Source organism: Pongo pygmaeus, chromosome 13, assembly GCF_028885625.2.
Source record: "Pongo pygmaeus isolate AG05252 chromosome 13, NHGRI_mPonPyg2-v2.0_pri, whole genome shotgun sequence".
NCBI lineage: Eukaryota > Metazoa > Chordata > Mammalia > Primates > Hominidae > Pongo > Pongo pygmaeus.
The window spans coordinates 119,676,888-119,702,876 of NC_072386.2; the positions used below are offsets into that span (position 1 = coordinate 119,676,888).

General features: G+C 55.9%; 2 protein-coding genes across 9 annotated transcripts in view; one reads left to right on the top strand and one right to left on the bottom strand.

Annotated features, from left to right (window-relative positions):
* NUP188 (nucleoporin 188) overlaps positions 1–5,511 on the top strand; it is a 62,961-nt gene extending 57,450 nt beyond the window's left edge. For all 3 annotated transcript variants that reach the window (XM_054501160.2, XM_054501161.2, XM_063650401.1), the window contains 10 exons: positions 28–228; positions 383–475; positions 1,302–1,460; positions 1,802–1,939; positions 3,571–3,645; positions 3,727–3,954; positions 4,069–4,200; positions 4,465–4,538; positions 4,654–4,783; positions 4,917–5,511. In XM_054501160.2, the coding sequence (XP_054357135.2) occupies positions 28–228; positions 383–475; positions 1,302–1,460; positions 1,802–1,939; positions 3,571–3,645; positions 3,727–3,954; positions 4,069–4,200; positions 4,465–4,538; positions 4,654–4,783; positions 4,917–5,093 (1,407 nt within the window). In that variant the 3' untranslated portion in view covers positions 5,094–5,511. The remainder of the gene's footprint in view (positions 1–27; positions 229–382; positions 476–1,301; positions 1,461–1,801; positions 1,940–3,570; positions 3,646–3,726; positions 3,955–4,068; positions 4,201–4,464; positions 4,539–4,653; positions 4,784–4,916) is intronic.
* A 930-nt stretch (positions 5,512–6,441) lies between these two features.
* Positions 6,442–25,143, bottom strand: SH3GLB2 (SH3 domain containing GRB2 like, endophilin B2). Of its 6 annotated transcripts, XM_054501163.2 has the most exons (12): positions 24,911–25,141; positions 19,058–19,199; positions 17,853–17,981; positions 13,187–13,320; positions 12,827–12,919; positions 10,643–10,705; positions 9,076–9,099; positions 8,525–8,614; positions 8,175–8,275; positions 7,862–7,876; positions 7,515–7,755; positions 6,442–7,198 (listed from the first exon to the last, which is right to left on the bottom strand). In XM_054501163.2, exons 1-12 carry the CDS (start codon positions 24,971–24,973, stop codon positions 7,091–7,093), a joined length of 1,203 nt encoding a protein of 400 aa, XP_054357138.1. In that variant the 5' UTR covers positions 24,974–25,141; the 3' UTR covers positions 6,442–7,090. The 6 variants fall into 6 exon arrangements, with proteins under 6 accessions (XP_054357138.1, XP_054357140.1, XP_054357139.1 ...); XM_054501165.2 differs by lacking the exon at positions 10,643–10,705; XM_054501164.2 differs by lacking the exon at positions 7,862–7,876 and having other exon boundaries at positions 24,911–25,137.
* Positions 25,144–25,989: the final 846 nt, after the last annotated feature.

The following is a 25,989-nucleotide window of genomic DNA, read 5'->3' on the forward strand; positions in this document are numbered from 1 at the left end:
CTCATCTTTGCCCCTGGGCCCCAGCAGGTATGTGTCCTGGGCCTGCACCTGGCCAAGGAGCTGTGTGAGGTAGACGAGGATGGTGACTCCTGGCTGCAGGTAACCCGCAGGCTCCCCATCCTACCCACCCTCCTCACCACTCTAGAGGTGAGCCTTCGCATGAAGCAGAACCTGCATTTCACTGAGGCCACACTGCATCTGCTTCTCACCCTGGCTCGCACTCAGCAGGTAGGAGGCCAGCCCGAAGGCAGGAGGCAGCGTCCTTGCTTGCCTGGGTGGGTTCTGACAATCCCAGAAGCTGTGATCTAGCCTGAGAGCCCTACCTACTCTGGGCAGGGCAGGGGCAGGCTCCATCTCATTCCCTGTCTTTCCCTCCTCCCAGGGAGCCACAGCAGTGGCTGGAGCTGGCATCACCCAGAGCATTTGTTTGCCCCTTCTGAGTGTGTACCAGCTGAGCACCAACGGCACAGCACAGGTGAGTGTCAGGAGCTTGCCAGGAGGCCCAGCCTGGCCAACCTACAGTTCCAGTTGAAAAGTGTCCTCCCCTACCTTTCCCCGGAAGTTGCTTTCCTCTTAGTTGCGAAGAATCTTCCCTGCCCCCAGGCGGATCTCTAGCAAAAGAAACACTCACCACTAAAAGGCACCGCCTGGCCTTTGTGCACTACCTCTGGGAGATGGGATGGATTCTTCCCGTTGCAGGTGTGAGGAAGACTAAACCAGATTGATAACACATCCCTGGACCAGGCCTCTAGCCAAGGCAGCTGTCCTCTCCTGTCATTCCCAAAGACAGTGTGTCATTGTGACTTCTCCACCCCTGCACCACCAGACCAGGACTGGGAGAAGGGAAGTGGGTGGTTTGGGGGCTTGATGGGGCCTCAGCACCCTGCCCTCTGTGTCCCTTGGTTATTTCTAGTTTAACAGATATCTCCTAACTTCAAAAGAGTAGTCTTCACCTGAACCTCTCTCTCTCATGAGAGTCGTGAAGTATTTGGTCATCTAGCCCAGCTACCCCTTAGAGGAAGCATGTAGGGGCCAGAGCAGGGCAGTGATATGTCCAGGTTCGCATAGCTCGTCAGTGGTAGACCTGAGTCTGGAACCCTGGGTCTTGTGTCTCAGCCTGGTGCTCTTTCCTTGAATCTGCTGGCCTTGGCCCCTTTCTGGCCCGGGTGGCCAGGCAGTGGCTGTGTCTATTCTGGGAGATCTTTTCCTTTTAGCGCAGCTGGGCTGCCTTATTTGCTGTACTACAAGGAGGTCCTGCCTCTCAGCAGGGTTCCTGAGCTTGTCTGCTGTTTGTGTCTTAGACACCTAGTGCCTCTCGGAAGTCCCTGGATGCCCCCTCTTGGCCAGGAGTCTACCGCCTGTGCATGTCCTTGATGGAGCGGCTGCTCAAAACTCTGCGCTACAACTTCTTGACTGAGGCCCTGGACTTCGTGGGTGTCCACCAGGAGCGGACCTTACAGGTGAGGGGCTGCCTGCATCGCAGGGGTGGGAGTTTCAGGGTAAAAAGGGTTCTGGGCCATTCATGGGGCAGGTGGGTGTGGAGCCTGGGCCTCAGTAGCGGAGGGTTGTCGATGCCTTCATTTCTGAGATGCTCTAAGTACTCTGCTGGCTCACTGGCCAGCCAGTCTGCTGGGGGATGGGAACGGTCTCGGGTCAGAATCCTGGTTGTACCACTAAGCCATTTATTTGCCACCTCAGCATTTGGGGGCCCGGGACGTTTCCTCTCCACAGGAGGGTAGGTGTGGGTATGTCAGGTCCCTCAGCCATCCCCATCTATCCCTGATGTCTGCTTTCCTCCCAGTGCCTCAACGCAGTGAGGACAGTGCAGAGTCTGGCCTGCCTGGAGGAGGCGGACCACACCGTGGGTTTTATTCTGCAGCTCTCTAACTTCATGAAGGAGTGGCACTTCCACCTGCCTCAGCTCATGCGTGACATCCAGGTGGGGGCCCCAGATGGTGTCTTGGAGTCTGGGGTAATGCTTGGAGACAGGGAGGCTGTGAGCTCTCGCTGGGGCACCCCTAGTGAATTGCAGGATGTTCCTAAACGGGGGCTTTTCCCTTGGGGAGCAGAGGGTTTGCTGTCATGTGCTTACTCTGGCTAAATGTTTCCTTCCATAGTCAAGGGCAGCCATGTAGGTTAAGAACTTGGACTTTTATCAGTTAGATCTTGGTTCAGATCCCTTAAGAATACACCTGGGGCTGGGCGTGGTGGCTCACGCCTGTAATCCTAGCACTTTGGGAGGCAGTCAGGAGTTCGAGATCAGCCTGGCCAACATGGTGAAACCCTGTCTCTACTAAAAATACAAAAATTAGCTGGGCGTGGTGGCACGTGACTGTAATCCTAGCTACTTGGGAGGCTGAGGTGGGAGAATCGCTTGAACCTGGGAGGCAGAGGTTGCAGTGAGCCAAGATCGAACCATTACACTCCAGCCTGGGTGACAGAGCAAGACTCCGTCCCAAAAAAAGAGAAAAAAAAAAAATGGCCGGGTGCAATAGGCTCACGCCTGTAATCCCCAGCACTTTGGGAGTTCAAGGTGGGCGGATCATAAGGTCAGGAGCTCGAGACAAGCCTGGCCAACATGGTGAAACCCCATCTCTACTAAAAATACAAAAATTAGCTGGGTGTGGTGGCATGCGCCTGTAGTCCCAGCTACTCAGGATGGGGAGGCTGAGAATCGCTTGAACCCAGGAGGTGGAGGTTGCAGTGAGCCGAGGTCATGCCACTGCACTCCAGCCTGGCGACAAAGCGAGACTCCGTCTCAAAAAAAAAAAAAAAAAAAAAAACTAAACAAAACCAAAAAAACACACACAACTGGAGGTGGGAACCAGCTGGAGAAGGGGTGAGGAAAGAACACAGGCTCCAGAGCCAAGCAGGCTTCTCTTATCTGCTGGTTGTATGACCTTGGCCAAGTCACTTCAGTTATTTGTAACCTTTTATTCTTTTCCTATAAAATGGAATCAGCCATAATCCTCATCTTCTTTATTTTATTTATTTATTCATTTTGAGACAGAGTTTTGCTCTGTCGCCCAGGCTGGAGTGCAGTGGCGTGATCTCGGCTCACTGTAAGCTCCGCCTCCCGGGTTCACACCATTCTCCTGCCTCAGCCTCCCGAGCAGCTGGGACTACAGGCGCCCGCCACCACGCCTGGCTAATTTTTTGTATTTTTAGTAGAGATGGGGTTTCACTGTGTTAGCCAGGATGGTCTCGATCTCCTGACCTTGTGATCCACCTGCCTCGACCTCAAAAGTGCTGGGATTACAGGCATGAGCCACCGCGCCCGGCCTCATCTTCTTTATTTTAGGACCTTACAATATACCAGGCACCTAGCTGGGTCTCAAGGAGACAGTCCAGTCCTGAGCCCTGCTGGCCCCAAGTTTGTAGCCCTGAGTACTTAGTGGCTATAAGGGCTTTAAGCTGGAAAGTGGCCAGGGGAGCACGAGGGAAGGAGAGAAGAGCAGCAGTGAGTGAGAGGAGCGCGTGGGTGTTACATGGAGGGCTATTGGTTTGGTCTAGTTGGGTGACTGGGCTGCTGACAAGAGAATCCCCTCATCTCTCCTGTGTCTCTCCCAGGTCAACCTGGGTTACTTGTGCCAGGCATGCACCTCCCTCCTGCACAGTCGAAAGATGCTGCAGCATTACTTACAGGTAAGCGTCCTATGCCATGAGGGCCTGGAATACCTCACGCTGGCTTCCCGAGCTCCACCTTCATTTCTTGACTCTCCTTAGAACAAAAATGGGGATGGCCTCCCCTCGGCCGTTGCCCAGCGAGTCCAGAGGCCACCGTCTGCTGCTTCTGCTGCCCCCTCCTCCTCCAAGCAGCCCGCTGCTGACACAGAGGCATCAGAGCAGCGGGCCTTGCACACAGTCCAGTATGGCCTTCTCAAGATCCTCAGCAGGACGCTGGCAGCCCTACGCCACTTCACCCCAGATGTCTGCCAGATCCTGCTGGATCAGGTACTGGCCATCATCTGTTCAGCACCACCTCCCCTAAAGGCTCTGCTCTGCTGTGTACCAAGAGCTACCTGGGGCCTTAACTGGGTCCTGGATGGCTCTTGTCTTTTCTCGCAGTCCCTGGACCTTGCTGAATACAACTTCCTGTTTGCCCTGAGCTTTACCACTCCCACCTTTGACTCCGAAGTGGCCCCCTCCTTTGGGACCCTTCTGGCCACAGTGAATGTGGCCCTCAACATGCTTGGAGAGGTAAGTTGGTTCTGTCAGACACTGTCCTCTCCCCCCGGCTCCTCCCCCAGCCTCCCACTTCCCAGCCGACCTTGGGCATGGTACCTAGCCTCCTGAGCCTGCTCCTCTCTGTAAACTGAACATGACCGCACCTCTGAGAATTACTGTGAGGATTAAATGAGGTAACTGATTAAATTTGCTTAGTGCAGGACATGCAGGTAGGAAGCTCTCAGTAAGTGGGAGCTGTTCCTGTTGTCTTAGTTTTTTACCCTTGCTTCTCTTCAGCTGGACAAGAAGAAGGAGCCCCTCACCCAGGCAGTGGGGCTCAGCACACAGGCAGAAGGGACCAGGACGTTAAAGTAAGCGCTCTTTCTGGGATTTGATAAGGGGCTGGGGCAGTCATGGGCCCACTATTCTCAGGCTTGGCCAGCCTGGCCCTCTGCAGCAGTGCCAAAAACCTGTGTCTCCTCCCAGGTCCCTTCTGATGTTTACCATGGAAAACTGCTTCTACCTGCTCATCTCTCAGGCAATGCGGTACCTTAGGGACCCGGCTGTGCACCCCCGGGACAAACAGCGGATGAAGCAGGAGCTCAGCTCTGAGTTGGTACGGATGGATAGGGATAGGAAGGGCTGGGCCAATAGGGCCAGAGCCCTGTGGGGTCCTGCCTGGTAACCCCCAAGGGTCAGAACAGTGGCCAGATGTGCTGAGCCTCACCAAGCCACTTTTTTTCTTGTAGAGCACGCTGCTCTCCAGCCTCTCACGCTACTTCCGCCGGGGTGCCCCCAGCTCCCCTGCCACTGGTGTCCTCCCCTCGCCGCAGGGCAAGTCCACCTCTCTCTCCAAAGCCAGCCCTGAGAGTCAGGAGCCTCTGATCCAGCTGGTGCAGGCGTTTGTCCGGCATGTGCAAAGATAGGGCAGTGCTGTGCTGCCCACCTGCCCCTCTCCACCAGCCTACACTGCACCCTGGCTGGCAGGGGTGTTGCCGGCTGCCAGGGCCTATACAATGGAGGGCACCTCCTGTCACCCCCCTCCTGGAGTAGCCAAGACTCCAACCACCGCCCACTGACGTTATTTTTATACTAGATGAAGAGGTCAACAGCAGGCATGGGGAGCCGAGTCTTCTGTGCTCAGGTCCTCACGCTGCAGACGCCCCCTAGAGGAGCTTTCCTTCCCTTCCAGCATTCCCCACAGCACGGCCGGCCAGGGGAGAGGCGGCAGCCCAGCAGAGGGCTCTATGCACGGATTTCAAACCTGTTTTCCATGCTCTGTCCTTGCAGTTTTGGTAATTCTGTGGCCTATTTATACAAATATTAAAATCCTGTTTATAGACAGCTGTGTGATGTTTAACTTCAAAGCCCAGGGATGACAACTTGGCTCTCAGAACCTAGAAAACTCCCCTGGCCAGGCGCCTGGGAGTGGGGCTGCAGCCTCAGGGGAAGGCAGGTACTGATGGATGGCCAGTTCACCAGCATCTCCTCATTCCTGTCCTTGAGCTGAGGGTTAGGCTGGGTGGGCGCTGTCAGATACTCCCTTCCTTGGCCTGCACTGGTCCTGTCCCTGGCCCTGCTTTCGTTGGCCCAGTGGGCTGAGCTCATCCCTGGGTGAGCCTTTCTTGAAGCTCTGTGCCTTCCTATTTATAGCCCTGTGCCCCTGTCATCCCCCGATCCCCTCTTCAGAAGCCCCAGCAGTGGGGCCTACTGGCTGTTGGCCTTCTCAGGACCGAAGTCAGAATGCTAGGTCCTGCTAGGGGCCATCTAAAACACAGCCACCACTTAGGGCTTCTAGAATCAGGCTGCCCGGGCTTCAGTCCCTGCTTGGCCGCTTGCCAATTGTGGTCCCTTGAGGAGGTGACTGTCTTGTTGATCTCATCTGTGAAATGTGGACACCGAGAACGGCATGAGAACCCACGGCACAGGGGCACGTGCTGGGCAAAACGCCCGGCCTGCAGAAAGCACTGACCGCTACCCACGTCTTGAGCTTGAACTGTCAGGTGCATTCTACAGTCCGCTCCACAATCCAAATTTAGGAAACTTTTTCTTAGGAATAAAACGTTCCTTGTGCGGCTTTATGTCCAGGAACAGCACTGCCCTCTGAGAGGCACAGGCCCCACGGAAGACAGGGAGGGCTGCACTTCCCAACTTAGAGAGCTGGGGGCCGGGGCAGCCGAAAGGCCCCTGCTCACTCTGTGGAAGAGTGGGGCAGAGGGTGAGTCTACCCTTCCCTTTCCCACCCTCAGGGCCAGGCCCTGACAGGAGCCCAGGTGACTCGCACACAAGGAGGGTTTATTGGCTAGAGAGCAAACGCAGACAGAAGTAAAAACACCAGATAAAAAGTGAGTGTGGAGAGGTGGAGGCTGCGGCCGCTGGACTTGGCTTGAGCCGTGAGGGGTGGGAGGGGAGGATAGCACCGGAAGATGCTGCTCCGGGCCCAACACCAGCCCTGGCCAGGCTCTCCCCTCCCAGGGGCAGCACCCAGTCCCCAGGGGCTGCCAGAGCCCTGTGTGCCTTGCCGCATTCCCCCGACAGCTTTTGGCAACTGAAAGGCAAGGCTCTTGCTGAGGGCACCTGGGGCTTCCTGCGCCCATCTGCGGCGGCCCCACCCTGGCCTAGGTGCTGAGTGCAGCTGCTGCAGACAGCCCCTCCCTCCTTAGTGGAGCCGGGAGAGTGGGGTGCTCGGGGATGCAGGCAGGGGCAGGGGCTCCAGAGCCGTAGGTCAGAAGCAGGGCTAGGGGAGGGGTGGGGCCATTCAGCCTCAGGCACCCTCACAGCTAGGTGACTAGGGGCAGGGACAGAATGGGGTAAATTCTTCTCCCCACTCTGAACAGCTGTGTCACCAACAAACAAGTTAAGTGGCAGGGCTGCGCCCATCCTCTCCTGCCCAGGCCAGAATGCGGGGGGATGGGGGGCCTGCCTAGCTGAGCAGTTCCAAGTAGGTGACAGGGACCTTGCCCTTCTTGTTGCCTCTCTCGCCAATGAGCCAGTCAGGGTCCATGCCAGGCAGGCTGTAGACAGTGATGAGCTGCAGAGATGGCAGTAGAGGACGGTCATGGCCTGGCCAAGGGTGGAACTGGCCCCAGGACTAAGTGGGGACAGAGCTGCCACCTCCCCATGGCCCGTGGCATGTGCTACACCTTCAGTGGCTGGTGCTCATCTCACTTGCTCCACAGAGACCCAGCAGAGCAGGGATTGCTTCCTCAGAGCTGGAGATGCCCTCTTTAACCTGCTGGTCCCTGCTTTCCCAACAGGGCCCCTCCAGGCCTCATGTGCCTGATCCCAGCGCCCAGGCTGCTCCTCACCCAGCCCATTCCTGCCCCACCTTGTGGCACCAGGCCCACCTCATCAGCCAGCAGGGCCAGCTCACTGCTGTCGGCTGCCTCGTAGTCATAGAGCACCCGAGCTTTGCGGGTCCCACTGGCAGGGGGGGCCACCTCTTCCAGGCAGAGCGAGGCCTCCCCCGGAGGGGCCAGGCTGGCCACAGAGGGCACCACAGGCATAGTGGCCGCAGCGGTGGTGGGTGAGGTGCTGCTCAGGGGTGGGGAGGCAGGCTCTGTGGTGCCCACGAAGGTGCCTGGAAATCTGGAGAGGAGGGATACATCTTAGCAGGTGGGAGTCCCAGAAGGGACCCCAGAGGCAAACTCTCCTCCCCAGCCCCAGGAGCCCCACTCCAGCCCCAGCTACTCACATGGCACCCTGGGAGCTGGCAGCACAAAGGGAGAAGCAAAGCAAGGGAAGGGTGAGATGGCCCCACCCCCTGGTCCCTGCCATCCTCCCCACCCAGGCATTCCCTAGAAACCCTCAGGGGCTCCAGGGGACTCAGCCATCAGTAAGGCCCTCCACCTTCATACACATGAGGTGCCCGGGCCCAGAGTGGGTTCTGGCAGAGCCCTCCAACCCAGCTTTGTGTCACAGGACTTGCCCAGAGGAGCTCATGCTGCCCACGGACGGGGTATGGGAGCCAGGGGGCCCCAGTGGGCTCAGCAGTGCTGGCCCCGCACCTGCCCAGCTGCTTCTGCAAGTCCAGCATGTGGCGGTAGCACTGTGCGTAGTAGGTTGTCTGAGACTTGACGAACTCGTGGAGGCAGCGCAGGTGGTTCACCTGTGGGGAAGAGGCCAGAGGCTGACTTCTAACCTCCCGCCCTCAGAGCAAAAAATTCCATCCCCATCCCCGTCCTCTACCAGACCTTGCTCCGGCATTCCAGGGTGCCCTGCCCCTGTGCCCACACCCTCCCCGGTGGGACTTGCTCTGTGAGGGCCATTCTGGGGCAGCCCTGCTGACCTTGTGGTTCAGGCACACCTGGTGCCTGCTGAGGGTTGGGCTTTAGTGAGGGTGGGCAGGGGGACTCACGTGAGTGCTACTGATTCCCTCCAGCAAGAGACGGGTCACTTCTGCTTGCCGGTCAAACTCTGTCTGGGCCACGCGGAGCTCCTGCTCAGCCTGGGCAGGGCAGGGCAGGGCAGCCATGAGCACCCACGCACCACCCACCAGCTTCCCCGCAGTCTTCCCCTGGAGCCTACCTGGGAGCCGCCTGTCCCTTTCCCCTGGGAACACAGAGAGCCTTCTGGGTCTATGCCTGACTTCACACCTGGAGCCCCAACCCCAGAGAAGCTAGAGCCCCACTCAGGACCCCACAGGCAGCTGCAGTGACAGACCCTCCATCACCCATCAGAGAAATCCACCCAGCAAGTGCATCCTGAGGGCCTACTGTGTGCTACAGGGTATTGTGGAGAAAACATTTCCCCACAGAGGGGAAACTGAGGCCCAGGGAGGGAAAGCAGTAACCCCTCCACAGTGGGTGTGGGGCAGAGTGAGAAACAGATCAGACCCCACAGCAGCAAGTGTGCCTACACCCCACCACCCCTTCTTCCCCGAGCCCAGCCCCCCAGGCCCCAACTTACCTTGTCCACTTCATCATTCCAAAGCTGTGGAGACGGCAGCAGGAGTGGCCAGCAGGGGAGGGGAGAGGAGGACAGCTGGACCCTAGAGCCTGTGCCCCGCCCCAGCTCCCAGACTCAACTTCTGCCCCCCTGCCCCTCTGCCCCACCCTCCCAAACAGGAGCTGAGACTGGGCCAAGGCCCGGCATGGGAGCTGGGGGCTGGCGGTCCCAGTCCCTCTAACATGCCTCATGCAGGAGGGGAGCAGCCAGCAGAAGTCCTGCTTATATCTCTCCTACAGTGTCAGCCCCAGACTCTTTAGTGGGGTCTCAAGAGAGACTGAGTGTCCCCACCCCATCTTGACTGTTGGCTCAGGCTGGTGGGCTGGGAGGCAGAACTGTGTGACCCTGGGCCAGTCACTGAACCTTTCTGTCCTCTGGCAGAGAAAGGCAGCCTCGTGCCTGAGTCACACTGGGACTCAATGGCAAAAGAAAAACAGGGCAGTCTCCACCCTCTAGGATGTTTCTCCTTCCACTGGGCACAGGGAGGAGGCGGGAAGTGGCATCCAGACCCTGAAGAAGAAAGACGCTGCCCGGCCACGACCAGGAGACCCAGCGCTCCTGCCGCTTCCGGAGATGACCCGAGACAACAGCCTGAAACAGGGAATGCGGACCCAGGCCAGTATGTGTGGCCCGCCCGTGTGGCCCCCATGCTGCTTAGGAAGTCCCCGTCCAGGAGCACTGGAAGTTGCTGTGAGAGCCAACTAGGGTTGGCGGCCTGAGGAACAGTCACCCAGCCACAGAACGACGGCACGAAAGACATGAGGCAGCATGCTCACGAGAGAGGTGAGGGTCTCACCCCCAGGGGCGGGAAGGAGAGAAAGTGGGCAGACAAGGTGCAGCAGTGGTGACAAGCATGAGGGAGAGGTGTGGCCTAGTCCCCAGACTACACAGGAAACACCAGACTTCCCAAGAAAGCTTAAAAACCAACAGACACCATGACATGCGAAGACTCCACGATCCTGTCCTCCCCACCTCCTGCCCCAACTCCCCCAGGGGCCCTGCCTAAGCCTCCTCAGAACAAGACATGCCCTGCTCCAGGACCTCTGGGCCTTAGCACAGCCTCAGGCCCTCCCGCCCCTCAGGCGCTCTCCAGGCCTACACCGCCGTCCATGCCTCCTGTCTTTAGGGGTCTGTGAACTCCGGAAAGGCATGGCCAGGCCTCCTCCTCTATCCTCAGGGCCTCCCCAGGGCCTGGCATTCAGAGACAGCAGGAGGTGGAGGGGCCCTGGGGATGGGACAGGTGCTGCCCTGAGTTCTCCACACTACTCAGTGCAGCTGGCCCTGCCGCCAGCTCCAGCATTTTGCAGAGGGAAACAAGTCCAGCTCCATGGCCACAGGGCACCCGGGCCAGGCCATGAACAGAGGTGGGGGCTGCTGCCCCTCCCCAGTGTCTCAGGACTGACCTGATCACATGGCAGTGCCCCCACCTTACCCGCTGGCTTCTAGCTCCTGTGGCAGTCAGAGGCAGTGGCGTGGGACGTGGGGAGAGAGGAGGACGAGGGGTGGGGTGGGGGTGGGGTGCGCTTACCGCGGAGGCGCTGGCCGAGAGAATGTAATTACGAGGTCTAGTCTCCTGAAAGTCAGGCACCGTCTGGCGGGGAACAGAGTTCATGTGGGAAGGGGGTCACCCTGGGCCAGGGCCAGGGTCGAGGTCAGGAGGCTACCCCAGAGTCTTGCACAAGGAGATGCCAGGAGGCCTGACCTCAGGGACAGGGGGATACAAACACAACACAAACCCCCTTCTCCCAACTCCAACCACCTGGAGATGAGGGGCCTAGGGACTTGGAGAGTCCAGATAAAGATCAAGTGGCTGCAGGCACTGGAGCCCAGGAGAGCAAATGCGGTGAGGAGATGGCCGAGGCTGCCTGAGCAAGTCACAGGCTGGGCTGTCCCCTGCCAGGGGCCACAGCCCCCTCCTCCCCAGACCAGTGGCACTCAGATGCCCCAGGGTCCCGCAAACACAGCCCACCCCAACCTGGGATGGCTTTTTCCATCCCAGAATCCGCACACCACATCTCTCGCTCCTGCATCAAGGGCCAGGCCCCTCCCGACAATGAGGGTGGACAGATGGATGCATGGGCAGACAGAGTGACAGGCGTCCAACATTTGCAAAAAGCTGACTCACAGGCCCCAACGCCTGGCATCCCCCCTAAACCAGAGGCCCTGCACAGTAGAGGCTCTGGCGGGGAGACCAGCTGCTTGCAAAATGCCCCAAGGACGTGGGCTGGCCACGGCACCGTGGGTCCACGGGCAAGATGGGCAGACCGGAAGCAGCACAGCGCGTGGGACAGGTATACTCACATCTCCCTCACACTGAGCCAAGTTACCCAAAGCAGGACGGAAAGGAACAAAAACAAAGAGTTAGTGAGTCCACAGCGCAGGCAGGAGCAGGCCCCCCAGGCCCCAGTGGGAGGGGACACCAGGCGGTCAGGCGGAGGGAGGCACCACAGCCTGCCCTCCTGAAGAGTCCTAACATGTGCGTGCTTATGGGGACAGAGCTGTGGAGCTTGAGTCCTCTGGAATGCTGTTCCCGGGGTTGCCCAAGTCCTAGCACTAGAAAGGGTGGCCTGGCCCAACCCCAGGATGTGAGGTTGTCCAGGCCCACCAGGTGAGGGAGAGGTCACACCACTGCAATGACTAAGGAAAGGCTCCCCTGGCCTGGCTGATGGAGAGAGTGTGTTCTAGCTGAGTTACTCCAGAGACATAGTCTGGCCCTGAGTGATGGGGGAGACTGTCCTGTTCAGGTGCCTTAGAAGAGGTCATCCCAATAGGCACAGGTCACCCTAGCCAACCCCAAGATTGAAACAGCTACACCCCTGCCTCTGATCTAGACCCCACACACTTGAGTGACCTGAGACGGTTCTCGCCAGGGGCAGTGCTGGCTCTGGGGCCACACTGTGGGAGGGGGACGCAAGGTGCATGGGCAGCTGTGAGCCCAGGCTAGGCCTGGCCTCCCTTGGCTAATCACCTGGCAGCCACAGGTAGCCATGTCCCTAGTAGGCCCTGGGCCTGGGAGTTCCCTCTGAAAGGTGTGAGGCAGCCTTTAGGCCCGGCACCCCCGAGCAACCTCTCGTGCCAGGAGGGTGTTCACCCTTGGGCCCAGCTCCTCCAATCCTGGCCTCGCCCTGGGCACATTGTCCCAGGCTGCGTCCCATTGACCCAGCCAGGCTGAACAGGCCTCAGTGAGCTGGGAGTGAAGGGGGCGCCAGATGGCCCAGGCCCTATCCAATCTCATGGGGCCCCTCAGACACAGCCCTGAGCAAGCGGGCGGGCAGTCCAGCTCCCAGGTTTTCCACACCATCGTGGGGGCGCCTGAGCACAGGGACCCTGGGCCTGACGTTCAAGCAGCAAGTAGTAGAGTTAGTAAGAAGGTGCCATGCCCGGGCAGAGCCGGGGACAGAGCCGAGCATCTAGGAGGGCAGGGCAGGGCATGCAGGAGACTCCAGCTGCCTGGCGGGGTGGTGCACCCAACTGGGGGCACTGCTGCTCCACCCACACCGTAGATGTCTCCCCGGGAACCAGAGCTCGGGGGCCACCAAGGCTCCCTTGAGGGCAGGGACAGAGAGGCTCAGCCCAGCAGCCCCCAGCCAGGCATCTCCAGCCAGGGAGAGGGGAGAGAGATCATGCCAAATACCAGGTCCCTTCATGCCGCCACCCCTTGGCTCCAGCCAGAGCCTGGGCCAGGAGGCCAGCGGGGAGCGGGGACACCTACCGTGGCTTTGGCTTCTGCAGCCTTGGCCTTCTTCAGCCTCGCTTTGCAGGCATCCAAGTCCAGACGCCGGTTTTGGAGGAGCCGCCTCTCCTTCTACAGGGCAGGGCATGGGGACAGTGAGACCCTGGGCTGCCCTGGGAGACCCTGAGCCATGCATGGCAAGATTGGTGCCAGGGACCATCAAGCCAAGACAGGGAAACTGAGGCCCAGAGATAGGAGGTCACTCAGTCCAAAGGAGCCCTCTCTGGGGAGGCCTCAGGAGTTTTGTAGCCCCAGCACTGGAAGAGAGCCTGTGCTCAAAGGCTCTGAGGAGGGAACTGCCATGGTTACCAGGAAGCGGAATAGTCCCAGGGCCCTCACCGAGATGGTCTTCCAGTCCCCCTCCAGGAAGTTGCGCAAGGGTGTGAGGAAGCTGATGGAGGCCGTGTGGATAAAATCCCTCTCTGCGGCTCCCAGTTGCTTTTCAGCTTCTGCCACCTTGATCAGTGTCTTCCCTGAGAAAACAGAGTTGAAGGGTGAGGAAGAAGGTCAGGCTCAGGCTACTCTGATCTACAGGCAGCAGGAGAGGGCTCAGGAAGAGCTTGCTGAAGAACAAGGGCCGGGGTGCTCAGTGCAGAATGCTTTGCCTGGGAAAAAGCAGAAGCAACCTACACTACACCATCAACTGGCGACTGACACATAAACAATGCGACAGCCAAAATATGAAACACAATGCAGCCATTATAAAGATGTGGGTTAGACTTCCAGAATGTCAGAGAAAGGAGCTCAACAAATCCCCTCCCAAAGAAAGTAACAATAAAACTGGACACCACACCAGGTGCGATGGCTCACACCTATAATCCCAGCACTCTGGGAGGCCGAGACGGGAGGATCACTTGAGCTCAGCAGTTCGAGACCACCCTGGGCAACATAAGGAGACGTTATCTCTTTGAAAATAAAACAAATTGAAAGAAAACTGGACACAATTGTCAAAAACATCCATTTCTGGACTCTGCAAATTGACCAAGGCAAAAAACAAATTGAAAAGCATTTAATCAAGAAAAACTACTGGGCTGGATGCTGTGGCTCACATCTGTAATCTCAGCACTTTGGAAAACCAAGGTGGGCAGACTGCTTGAGCCCAGCTGTTCAAGACCAGCCTGGACAACATGGCAAAACCTCATCTTTATAAAAAATAAATAAAAAATAGTAAGAAAAATGAGCAGCGCCTCAGAACCTATGGGGCACTGTCAAGTGAACCAACATATGAGTAACAAGAGTCCCAGAAGAGGAGGAGAAAATAAGGCAGAAAAAATATCTGAAGAAACAATAAGAGGCTGGGCGTGCTGGCTCACACCTGTAATCCCCATACTTTGGGAGGCCCAGGCAGAAGGATCATTTGAACCCAGGAGTTTGAGGCTATAGTAGTAAGCTATGATTGCACCACTGCACTCCAGTCTGGGTGACAGAGCAAGATCCTGTCTTTAAAAAAAAAGAAAAGAAAAGAAAAGAAAAAACATGGTTTGATTCATCACATACAAGAGAGCTACAATAAGATGAATTGTCTTCTCATTAGAAACAATAGAAGCCAGACAGCAGTAAGATAATATATTCAAAGTAAAGAAAAAATTGTTCATCCAGGAATTCTATATATAGCAAAACAATCCTTCAAAAGTGAAGGCAAGGCCAGGTGCAGTGGCTCACGCCTGTAACTCTAGCACTTTGGGAGGCCAAAGTGGATGGGTCACTTGAGGTCAGGAGTTCGAGACCAACCTGGACAACATGGCAAAACCTCGTCTCTACTAAAAATACAAAAATTAGCTGGGTGTGGTGGTATGCATCTGTAATTCCAGCTACTTGGGAGACTGAGGCAGGAGAATTGCTTGAACCCAGGAGGCGGAGGTTGCAATGAGCCAACGTCACACCACTGCACTCCAGCCTGGGCAACAAGAGCAAGACTGTCTTAAAAAAAAAAAAAAAAAAAAAACAGATACGGCCGGGCGCGGAGGCTCACACCTGTAATCCCAGCACTTTGGAAAGCTGAGGCGGGCGGATCACGAGGTCAGGAGTTCAAGACCAGCCTGACCAACTTGGTGAAACCCTGTCTCTACAAAAAATACAAAAACTAGCCAGGCATGGTGGCAAGCACCTGTAATCCCAGCTACTCAGGAGGCTGAGGCAGGATAATCGCTTGAAACCGGGAGGTGGAGGTCACAGTGAGCCAAGATCGCACCACTGCACTCCCACCTGGGTGACAGAAAAAAAAATCCAAAGATACACTTTAAAGACATGAATGGGCTGAAAAAAGTACACCATGTATGCAGTAACCACGAGAGAGTTAACATGGCTATACTACTACCATACAAAATAGACTTTAAGACAAAATAGTACTAGAGACAAAGAGTAGTATTTTATAATAAAAGAGTCAATTCATCAGGAAGATGCACAAATATAAACATACAGACCTAAGACAGTTCCAAAATACATAAGGCAAACACTGACAAAGAGAGAAATAGACAATTCAATAGTAATAGTTGGAAACTTCAATATTCTGCTCTTTTTTTTTTTTTTTTTTTTTTTGAGACAGAGTCTCGCTCTGTCTCCCAGGCTGGTGTATAGTGGCGCACTCTTGGCTTACTGCAACCTATGCCTCCCGGGTTCCAGTGATTCTCCTGCCTCAGCCTCCCGAGTAGCTGGGACTACAGGCGCGCACCAGCATGCCCAGCTAATTTTTTGTATTTTTAGTAGAGACAGGGTTTCACCGTGTTGGCCAGGCTGGTCTTGAACTCCTGACCTCAGGTGATCCAACCACCTTGACCTCCCAAAGTGGTGGGATTACAGGCGTGAGCCACCATGCCCAGCCTCAATAGTCTACTCTTGATAATGAATAGGACAAGACAAAATCAGCTAGGACATACAAGCCCTGAACACTATTAACCAATGTGGCCTCGCTGACATCTATACAGCACTGCACCCTCAACAGCATAATATAACATCTTCTCAAGTGAACCTAGGACATTCCCCAGATAGACCATATACTAGGTCATGAAACAAGTCTCAATAAATTTAAAAGGATTAAAACAATACAAAATATGAGGCTGGGTGTGCTGGCTCATGCCTGTAATCCCAGCACTTTGGGAGGCTAAGGCAGGCGATCACTTGAGATCAGGCGTTTGAGACCAGCCTGGCCAACATAGTGAGACCCCCGTCTCTATTAAAAATACAAAAAATACACCAGGCATGATGGCTCACACCTGTAATCCCAGCACTTTGGGAGGCCAAGGCGGGTGGATCACGAGGTCAGGAGATCGACTATCATGGCTAACACGGTGAAACCCCGTCTCCACTAAAAAAAAAAAAAATTAGCCTGGCATGATGGCGGGTGCCTGTAGTCCCAGCTACTTGGGAGGCTGAGGCAGGAGAATGGCATGAACCCGGGAGGCGGAGCTTACAGTGAGTCGAGATTGCACCACTGCACTCCAGCCTGGGCGTCAGAGCGAGACTCCGTCTCAAAAAAAAAAAAAAAATTATGTTAGGTAAAAACAGCTAAATGCAAGAAACAACATGTCATATGATTCCATTTATATAAAATGTTCAGAAAAGAAGAACTTATAGGGACTGAAAACACGTTAGTGGTTGGCTGGCTGGAGGTGAAAATGGGGCTTGACAATAGACATGAAGGACTTTTGGGGTGTGATGGAAATGCTCTTTAAATTAGACTGTGGGCCGGGCATGGTGGCACACTCCTGTAATCCCAGCACTTTGGGAGGCCAAGGTGGGAGGTCGCTTCAGCTTAGGACTTTGAGATCAGCCTGGGCAACATAGCGAGATCCCCATCTCTACAGAAAAATATAAAAATTAGAAGGGCATGGTGGTGGACACCTGCAATCCCAGCTAATCAGGAGGCTGAGGTGGAAGGATGCCTTCAGCCCAGAAGGCAGAGGTTGCAGTGAGCTGAGATTGCACCACTGCAATCCAGCCTGGGGGACAGAGCCAGACCCTGTCACAAAAAAGATAATAGAAAATAAAAAATAAATAAGTTTGGCTGGGCGCAGTGGCTCACGCCTGTTATCCCAGCACTTTGGGAGGCTGAGGTGGGTGGATCACCGGAGGTCAGGAGATCGAGACCCTGCCTGGGTAACATGGTGAAACCCGGTCTCTGCTAAAAATACAAAAATTAGCTGGGAGTGGTGGCGGGCGCGTGTAATCCCAGCTCCTCGGGTAGCTGAGGGAGGACCCGGGATGCTTGAACCCAGGAGGCGGAGGTTGCAGTGAGCCGAGCTTGCGCCACCGCACTCCAGCCTGGGTGACAGAGTGAGACTCTGCCTCAAAAAAAAAAAAAAAAAGTTAGATTGTGGAGATGTTTGTACAACTCTGTAAATTTACTAAAAATCATTGAATTATACACTTAAACACATTTTATAATATATAGCTTATACTTGGATAAAATTTTAAGATGAAAAAAAAAAGATGGATATGGTTCTATAAATGCTTCAGTGAAAAGATACCTGTAATATGATGTCAAGTTAAAAAGTCAGGTTCCGGCCGGGTGCACTGGCTCATGCCTGTAATCCCAGCACTTTGGGAGGCCATGGCGGGCAGATCACCTGAGGTCAGGAGTTGGAAACCAGCCTGGCCAACATGGTAAAACACCTTCTCTACTAAAAATACAAAAAAGTTAGCCAGGTGTGCTGGTGGGCACATGTAATCCCAGCTACCTGGGAGGCTGAGGCAGGAGAATGGCGGGAACCCGGGAGGTGGAGCTTGCAGTGAGCCAAGATCGTGCCACTGCACTCCAGCCTGGGCGACAGAGCGAGACTCCATCTCAAAAAAAAACAAAAAAACCAAAAACACACATACACACAAACCAAAACTGGTTAAGAGAGGACTCCATTTTTTACTCTTTTTTTCTGCGTAGAGTTTTTACATTTAGAATGAATTCAGGTATTATTTGTATAATTTTTTTTTAAGTAAAAAAAGAAAGTGAGGGAGGGAGAATCAGAGCTAAAGACCATGACCCTAGTTCCTGGCTGTGAGGCCTGCTCACCATAGGGGGTGGTCGGCCCCAGCTCACTGGCCGCGTCTGCCATGTACTGAGCCAGCAGCTCCCCGTTGGTGACCCTTGAGGGGACCTTCCTGTCCAGCTTCTCATACAGGAACTCCTCCACTCGGGCACCTGTGGGGAGACAGCAGCCAAAGCCCCAGGGCTCCTTAGTTCAAGCCCAAAAATGAAACAGAAACAGACCCAGACCCAGCCCTGCCCACAGGTGCACCTGGCCTGCTGACTTCCAGAATATTCTCTTGCTCATGCCCAACCCTGAGACTGTTGTGATTGACCCAGCACTATACAGAGGAGGAAGCCAGGGCCCGTCCACTTCTCCCTTATTAATATGATTACAGAACATAATACATGCTTGCACAATTCTCTGCTCCTGGCACCCAAAAGTTATCTGGCCCCTCAATGAGCCACAGAGTAGATTTACAGGCAGACACACAGCACGACCCGGAGCCACCCTACTTTCCCCGGAAGTCCTGCAGGTCGCTTCTGCTTGACCTTGGGGGCCTGCCTGGGTGTGCTCCAGGCAGTCCCTTCATCTCTGGGCCTTGCTGACCTCTTGAAAGTGACCAGGTTGGGCCGGACACGGTGGCTTCTGCCTATAATTCCAGCACTTTGGGAGGCCAAGGTGGGTGGATCATTTGAGGTCAGGAGTTCAAGACCAGCCTGGCCAACATGGTGAAACCCCTTCTCTACTAAAAATACAAAAATTAGCTGGGCGTGGTGGCGTGTGCCTGTAGTCCCAGCTATTCAGGAGGCTGAGGCACGAGAATCGCTTGAACCCAGGAGGCAAGGGTTGCAGTGAGCCAAGATTGCACCATTGCACTCCAGAACGGGCGACAGAGCAAGACTCCATCTCAAAAAAAAAAAAAAAAAAGAGAGTGACCAACCAGGTGTGTGTTCTGCCTGCCTCTTCTCCCACATGTGTTTTAGCTTCCAGGCATTTTAACTCTTCTGTGCAAAACTCAGTATTTCCACTGCCCTGGAGTGTCTGGCAGCCCAACACAGAGTCCCCCATTTTCTTTTAACTGTCCCTCTTCAACAGCCTCGAGCCCAAGAGTCTAGCTGAAACCCTGGCTGCAGCCCCGCCCCACCTGTGCCACAGCAGGGCCAGGTCTCCTACTGTATCCCTGCCCCACGACTGCATCCCTGCCCCACGACTGCATCCCTCCCCGGGCCCACCAACACACACTCACTGGGGTTGGGCTGCAGCAGCACCTCTGTCTGCCTCAAGATCTTCTCTGTCCAGTTCTTGGTGCTGTCTGCCCGGGCCAGAAGGTTTTCAAAGTGGGCATCAAGCTCAGTCTTCTCAGCCTGGCCAAATTTCTCCTCCGTGAACTACGCAGAGGGGAAGGCCAAGGGGTGGGGAGGGCTCAGAAGGAGGTGGGGGAGTGGTGGGGAAAGGGAGGACTGCCCCTCCCCACCAGCAGGAACCCAGGCAGTCCCCAGGGTCAAGGAACTGGCCCCAAGGGTGATACTGTGTGACCTGGCAGGGCCTCACTGTTTTCCCCTTTGTGAAATGAGGTGGCTGGGCCAGAGTGTGGGAATCACAGCTTCTTTTGGAAATCCAATGAAAGCTACACTCTCTCACCACAAAATTGCACATTCATACACAATCTGGCACACAGCTTAGTGTGGGGAGGAACCCTGGAGAGGCCAGCCCTAGGGTCCTTTGAGCCTGACTCTGAAGGAGAGGACTTGGTAGAAAGTGCTCAGGACAAACAGGGGAGGGAGCAGGGTCTGGGGTTATCAGGGGGCTCCATGGGCAGCTGGGAGCTGCTAGGGAGAGGGTGCCAGAGGAGGGAGGGGAAGAACCCAGGGTCAGGGTTCAGAAGGACCTGATTCAAGTCTTAGTTCTGCCACTGTCAAGCTGTGTGACTTTGGGCAAGGGGCTCTGCCTCTCTGAGCATTGGTTTTCTGAGCTGAAAAAAGGGAATAATAGCACCTCCCTCATAGGTTATGAGGATGAAAGAGGAAAGATGTGGGTTAGACATAAAGACTGGGTCTGCTACAGTGCTGCTGCCCCACGTAAGGCACCGGTGCTATGAGCTAATGGGTGCAGAGACGTCTGGGAAGGAAGGGGAATGCAGGGAGGGAGGATGGCCAAACGGTTGGCTTTGGCCACCTGGTAGGGTAGACGGAAACACTGCCAGCCTATCAGAGCCAGCAGCTGGGCACACCCAGGGCTCGGATGTTGCATGAGTCCCCATCAAAGCTGGCAGAAGCCATGGGGGCTACCTAGGAACAACCAGAAACTGGTCCAAGTCCTGGCCCCTCTTATCTAAGAGGGTCCTGAAACACATGTCCCCATTTTCCAAACAGGGACACCAAGGCCTTCTCCAGCTAGGGGAAAGGGCTTGCCCAAGGTCACAGCCAGGGTGAAGACCTGCAGGAGTAAGGTAAGGAACAACAAACACTGCTGGCCAGCCCTGTCCTAAGGGTTTCCTCATGACCTCATCAACCTCTAACGCAAGGAGGGCTGTTTCCCATTTCACAGATGCTGCCACTGAGGCTGAGCAAGGGGCAGGGCCATGCAGGAGTCGGTCAGCCATGAATCATCCCTGGCTGCAGTCGGCTCCAGCTGCGGCGGGAGGGTGGCAGGCTGGGCGGCCACCAGGAGCTCAGCAGCCATCAATTATGTAGCAGAGCTTGGGTTTCTCCCTGCAAGGCTGGGAGGGCCCAGCTGCCAGGGGTATGGCCTCAGCTCCTGCCTGGGGCCGGCTGCTCCTGGCCTCCTCCTCCCTCCCCCACCCTGGCTGGCTCTGCCTCCTCTTCCTCCTCACACTCCCCAAAATGAGACCTTCCAGAGCAGAGGCTCAGATTTCCTTGGCCCATCATGGCTCTATCACCTCACCCAGTCCTTTGAGGGGGGTGGCGTTCACCCCATTTCCCAAATGAGGAAACCAAGGCTCGAAGAGGCAAAGTCTCCCTTCTGGACCTGAGAGCCCCTGCCTGGAGAATGCAGATAACAGGATCTAGCTCATTGGCTATTTGGCCAGCACACAGTATGGGGCTGATACATGTTAGCTAGTATTATTATCACCATCATTAATGAAAAGCCTTGGCTGGGTGCAGTGGCTCATGCCTATAATCCCAGCACTTTGGAAGGCCGACGTGGGCGGATGGATTGATCCCAGGAGTTCAAGACCAGCCTGGGCAACATAGTGAGACCTCATCTCTACAAAAAAAAAAAAAAAAAAAAAAAAAAAAAAGGCCCGGCGCAGTGGCTTATGCCTATAATCCCAGCACTTTGGGAGGCCGAGGCAGGCGGATCACGAGGTCAGGAGATCGAGACCATCCTGGCTAGCAAGGTGAAGCCCCTTCTCTACTAAAAATACAAAAAATTAGCTGGGCGTGGTGGCGGGTGCATGTAGGCCCAGTAACTCGGGAGGCTGAGGCAGGAGAATGGCGTGAACCTGGGAGGCGGAGCTTGCAGTGAGCCAAGATCACACCACCGCACTCCAGCCTGGGCCACAGAGGGCGACTCAGTCTCAAAAATATATATATATTAGTCTCAATAAAAATATATATTAGCTGGGCGTGGTGGCACCCACCTGTAGTCCCAGCTACTCAAGGGGCTGAGGTGGGAGCCCAGGAGGCGGAGGTCGCAATGAGCCAAGATCATGTCACTGCACTCCAGCCTGGGTGACAGACCAAGAACCTACCTTAAAAAAAGAAAGATTTTGGGAGGCCGAGGCGGGCGGATCACGAGGTCAGGAGATCAAGACCATCCTGGCTAACATGGTGAAACCCCATCTCCACTAAAAATGCAAAAAATTTGCCGGGTGTGGTGGTGGACGCCTGTAGTCCCAGCTACTCGGGAGGCTGAGACAGGAGAATGGCATGAACCTGGGAGGTGGAGCTTGCAGTGAGCCGAGATCACGCCACTGCACTCCAGCCTGGGTGACAGAGCAAGACTCTGTCTCAAAAAAAAAAAAAAAAAAGAAAGACAGCAAGCAAGCCGGGCATGGTGGCTCATGCCTGTAATCCTAGCACTTTGGGTGGCCAAGGCAGGTGAATCACTTGAGGTCAGGAGTTCGAGACTAGCCTGGCTAACATGGTAAAACCCCATCTCTACTAAAAATACAAGAATTAGCATGACGTGGTGGTGGGGGCCTGTAATCCCACCTACTTGGGAGGCTGAGGCAGGAGAATTGCTTGAACCGGGGAGGTGGAGGCTGCAGTGAGCTGAGACTGTGCCAGCCTGCGTGACAAAGTGACTCCGTCTCAAAAAAAAAAAAAAAAAAGGCCAGGCATGGTGGGTCATGCCTGTAATATCAGCACTTTGGGAGGCTGAGGCCGGAGGATCACTTGAGCCCAGGAGTTTGAGACCAGCCTGGCCAACGTGGTGAAACCCTGTCTCCACTAAGTAAAAAAAAAAAAAAAAAAATTAGCCAGGAGTGGTGGCAGGTGCCTATAATCCCAGTTACTCGGGAGGCTGAGGCAGGAGAATCACTTGAACCTGAAAGGTGGAGGTTGCAGTGAGCCAAGATTGTGCCACTGCATTCCAGCCTGGGCGACAAGATGAGACCCTGTCTCAAAAAAAAAAAAAAAGGAAGGAAAGAAGAAAGGAGAAAGGGAGGGAGGGAGGGAGGGAGGGAGGAAGGCAGGCAGGCAGCCTGGCCGGCCTCCCTCACATCCCTCCTCAGCTCTCAGGAGCTACCCTGATGGTACCAAAAAATGTGCACCTCAATACCTCCCCTCCTTACCAAGGTTGACAGCAGCACACCCCACCCCGCCCTCCCTTACAGGCCACATCTGCCCAGGTGAGAAGTTCTACCAAGCTTTCCCAAACTAGAGGGCATCCATCCCATGTCCACTGCAGTCTGCCTAGCTCCATGATGACGATGCCACCACCTCTCTGGATTTTATAAGTATTACTTCTACCACTACTATTATTATTACTGCAATTACTACTAATAGTATTAGTACTATCACTCCTCCTGCCCTCTCCCACCCCCACTGGCGTCTTGTCCAAATCTGCCTTAGGTTTTCTTGCCTTGGTGCCCTTATCTGGGCTGCTCCTGCCACTTGGACCAATGTCACAAGCCCCTCCCTACTTTCTGGGCACAGTTCAGGGGCCCTCCATGTAGGAGACCATCCCAGAATGACCCATACAAAAGGGATCCTGCCCTCTGGATCCTCATCTCAGGGCCAAGGCCTTGTTCCTTGCTGGACCGGGGAGGCTCTTAAAGTTGTTTCTTGTACCTGCAGGGACTGGGAGGTTCCTGAGCCCATCACATGTATTGATCATAAAGAACCCCTCTCCCATCCCTCCTGGCTGTCTCCCATCCAGGCCAGCTTGGTCTCAGGCAGAGCCCCTCTGTGGCTTCTCCTGCCAGGTCACATTTCAGGCCTCTCTATCCCCTGGGCCTGCCACTCTGCCCCAATCCTGCCAAGGGGAAGGGGTTTTGTGCTGGAGTCCAAGGCTGCTCCCAGGAAAATGGCAGCAGTGGGGTGGGCGTGCAGAGCAGAGAAAGCCTCTATTTATAAAGCTCTCAGCTCCCTCCCTCCCACCCCGAGGCTGGGGCCTGACTGCTGGCTCCCACTCCAGTAACAGTGACCCTATGGGGCATCCTCCACCAAGCAGAGCCACACCTAGGCCCTGCTCTGCCTAGGTCCTGAGAGCCCTGGCCAGGTCAGGCAGCAGGGCCCCAGCCCTAGCAGGGAACTGGCAGATCAGGTTCTTCCCAGATGTGGGAGATAGTGTGGTTGCCATACCAACAGCAGAGTGGGTTCCCCCCTCCCAGATGGACTGGGGCCGTCCAATTCGAGGGGCTCTGGGATCCTGGCATCTCCACTAGGGCTGGGGCTGCCCACCAGACTTGGAACACATTAAGCAGTGAATTCTCGCTGGGATGCTAATCCTCAGCGGGACACAGCACTTTCTAGTAAACATGACTACATGGGTTGCTGGCTGGGTGTGGGCTCCTGGGGAGGGGAGTGCCCGGGTTGGGGGTGGGGAGAGAACTGTACTCAACAGAAACAACAACGATGACAACGACAAAGACAAGACTACAGGACCTGCTCCCAGAACCTTGGGATGGGCCAGCCCCGAGCCTGCAGAATCCCACTGAATCCCATAACCACGGTGTTACACCAGATTCACAGAAGGGGAGGGCGGGGCTCTGAGAGAAGTGACTTGTCCAAGGTCACATGCTGCACAGGTGCAATATTAACCACGTTGACACCAATAATGAGGTTGCCTTTGGTGAGCACACATATGCAGAGTCCCACAGAATCCTCGCATCTGTCCTGGGAGGCAGGAATACTGATCCCATTTTTCAGACTGAGAAACTGAGGCCCAGTGAGGTGAAGGCCCCTCCCCCAAGGTCACAGGAGGACACATTCCCACCCACACCTGACCCTAGGTCTTCCCATGATGTTGAGTTGCCTGTTTCTCTCTGCCCCTAAACGGATAGGACTTCTTCCAATCTCAGCAACGTGGGCCTGCACAGCTTCCCAGCCAGACCCCAGCCCTCTCCCCATCTCCCAGGCCTAGGGACGAAGGAAACAGACCTCCCGTGGAGCAGAAAAGAAACAGCTCCTGGCTTCCGGCCTGACTATCCAAGCGTGTGAAATGGCCATGAGGGACTCATGGCACCAGCCGCCCATTGCACAGGTGCGGAGACTGAGGCTCGGAGAAGGGGTTGTGGAGGACGCATGAGTCCCTGGGCCTGGGACCCAGGTCGCTAAATGCCCCGCCAGGCGCCAGTCACTGCTGGACAAGGCCAGGGAGGTAGCACCCAGCCGGTGCCTCCTCCCCTCCTCAGCCGGGCAGGCGCCAGAGGAGCAGGGTAACCGAGCCAGCCCAAAGGGTGGGCACCGGTGCCTCGCCCCAAGCAGCAGGGCCAAGGCCCGGCTCGGGCCGCACGGGCTCTCTCCCTCTTCCGGTCAGCAAGGGCTCAGGGAGGCAGAGGTGCGCCCGCGGCGGGGACGGGGGCAGCAGCCCGGGAGGGCCTCCCCGCGTCCCCAAGCGTCTGCCGCAGGGTGCTCCCTGCCCGCCGCACATCCGGGCCCCTGGCGCACGGCGCGACGCCAGGCCTCACCTGCACGGCCCGGGTGAAGAAGATGCCCGCGTCCGACGCCAGCTTCTTCATGTTGAAGTCCATGGCGCGCCCGCACCGCCGCCGCGCACGGCCCGAGCGCAGCCGGCAGCCCCCGGCCCAGCCGCCGCCGTCAACCGCACCCCGCCCACCTGCTGCGGGGCACCGGCCCTCGGCGCACCCGCCTGCCCGCCCGCAGCAGCCGCCGAGCCAGCCCGAGCGCGCAGGGCGGGGCGCGGAGGCCGCGGGGCGGAGCTAGAGGGGCGGGGGCGGAGCTGGCGGTGCCGGGGCGGGGCGGGACCGCAATGGGGCGGAGCTAGAGGTGCGGGGGCCGGGCAAGGGTCGGGCGGGTTGGCGGAAGCCGGGCGGAGTCGGAGGGGGCGGGGAAGGGGCGGGGCGAGAGGGCAATGGGGCGGAGCTACATGGGTGGGGGCGAGGCCTTGGCGCGGCCAGAGCGGGGGTTGGTCCGGGCAGCAGGTTGTCCCGCTGGGCAGTGCTCGCTGCTGCCCGCATGCGCCTGCCGCCGCCGCTTGGGCCGGCCTCTTTTTTTCCTTTTACTAAAATTATTAAAACTGGAACACATGCGCTCTTAGATGATTGCAGGTACACACCATAATTACATATTATTTTCCATCTTACCAATGCTTTTCAAAAGTTTTAATTGATAAATATATATTTACAGCCTACAAGGTGATGAAATTGTGGAATGATGAAATCAAGTTGACATATCCATCACCTCACCTACTTTTTTTTGTGGTTAGAACACTTCAAACCTACTCTTTTAGCAATTTTGAAATATGCAATACTTTTTTTTTTTTTTTGTAGACAGAGTCTTGCTCTGCCGCCCAGGCTGGAGTGCAGTGGCGCGATCTTGGCTCACTGCAGCCTCCACCTCCCAGGCTCAAGCGATTCTCCTGCTTCATTCAGCCTCCCGAGTAGCTGGGACTACAGGCGCCCACCAACATGCCCCGCTAATTTTTTGTACTAAATTAGGAGAGACGAGGTTTCGCCATGTTGCTCAGGGTGGTCTTGAACTCGTGATCTCAGGCAATCTGCTTGCCTCAGTCTCCCAAAGTCACTAA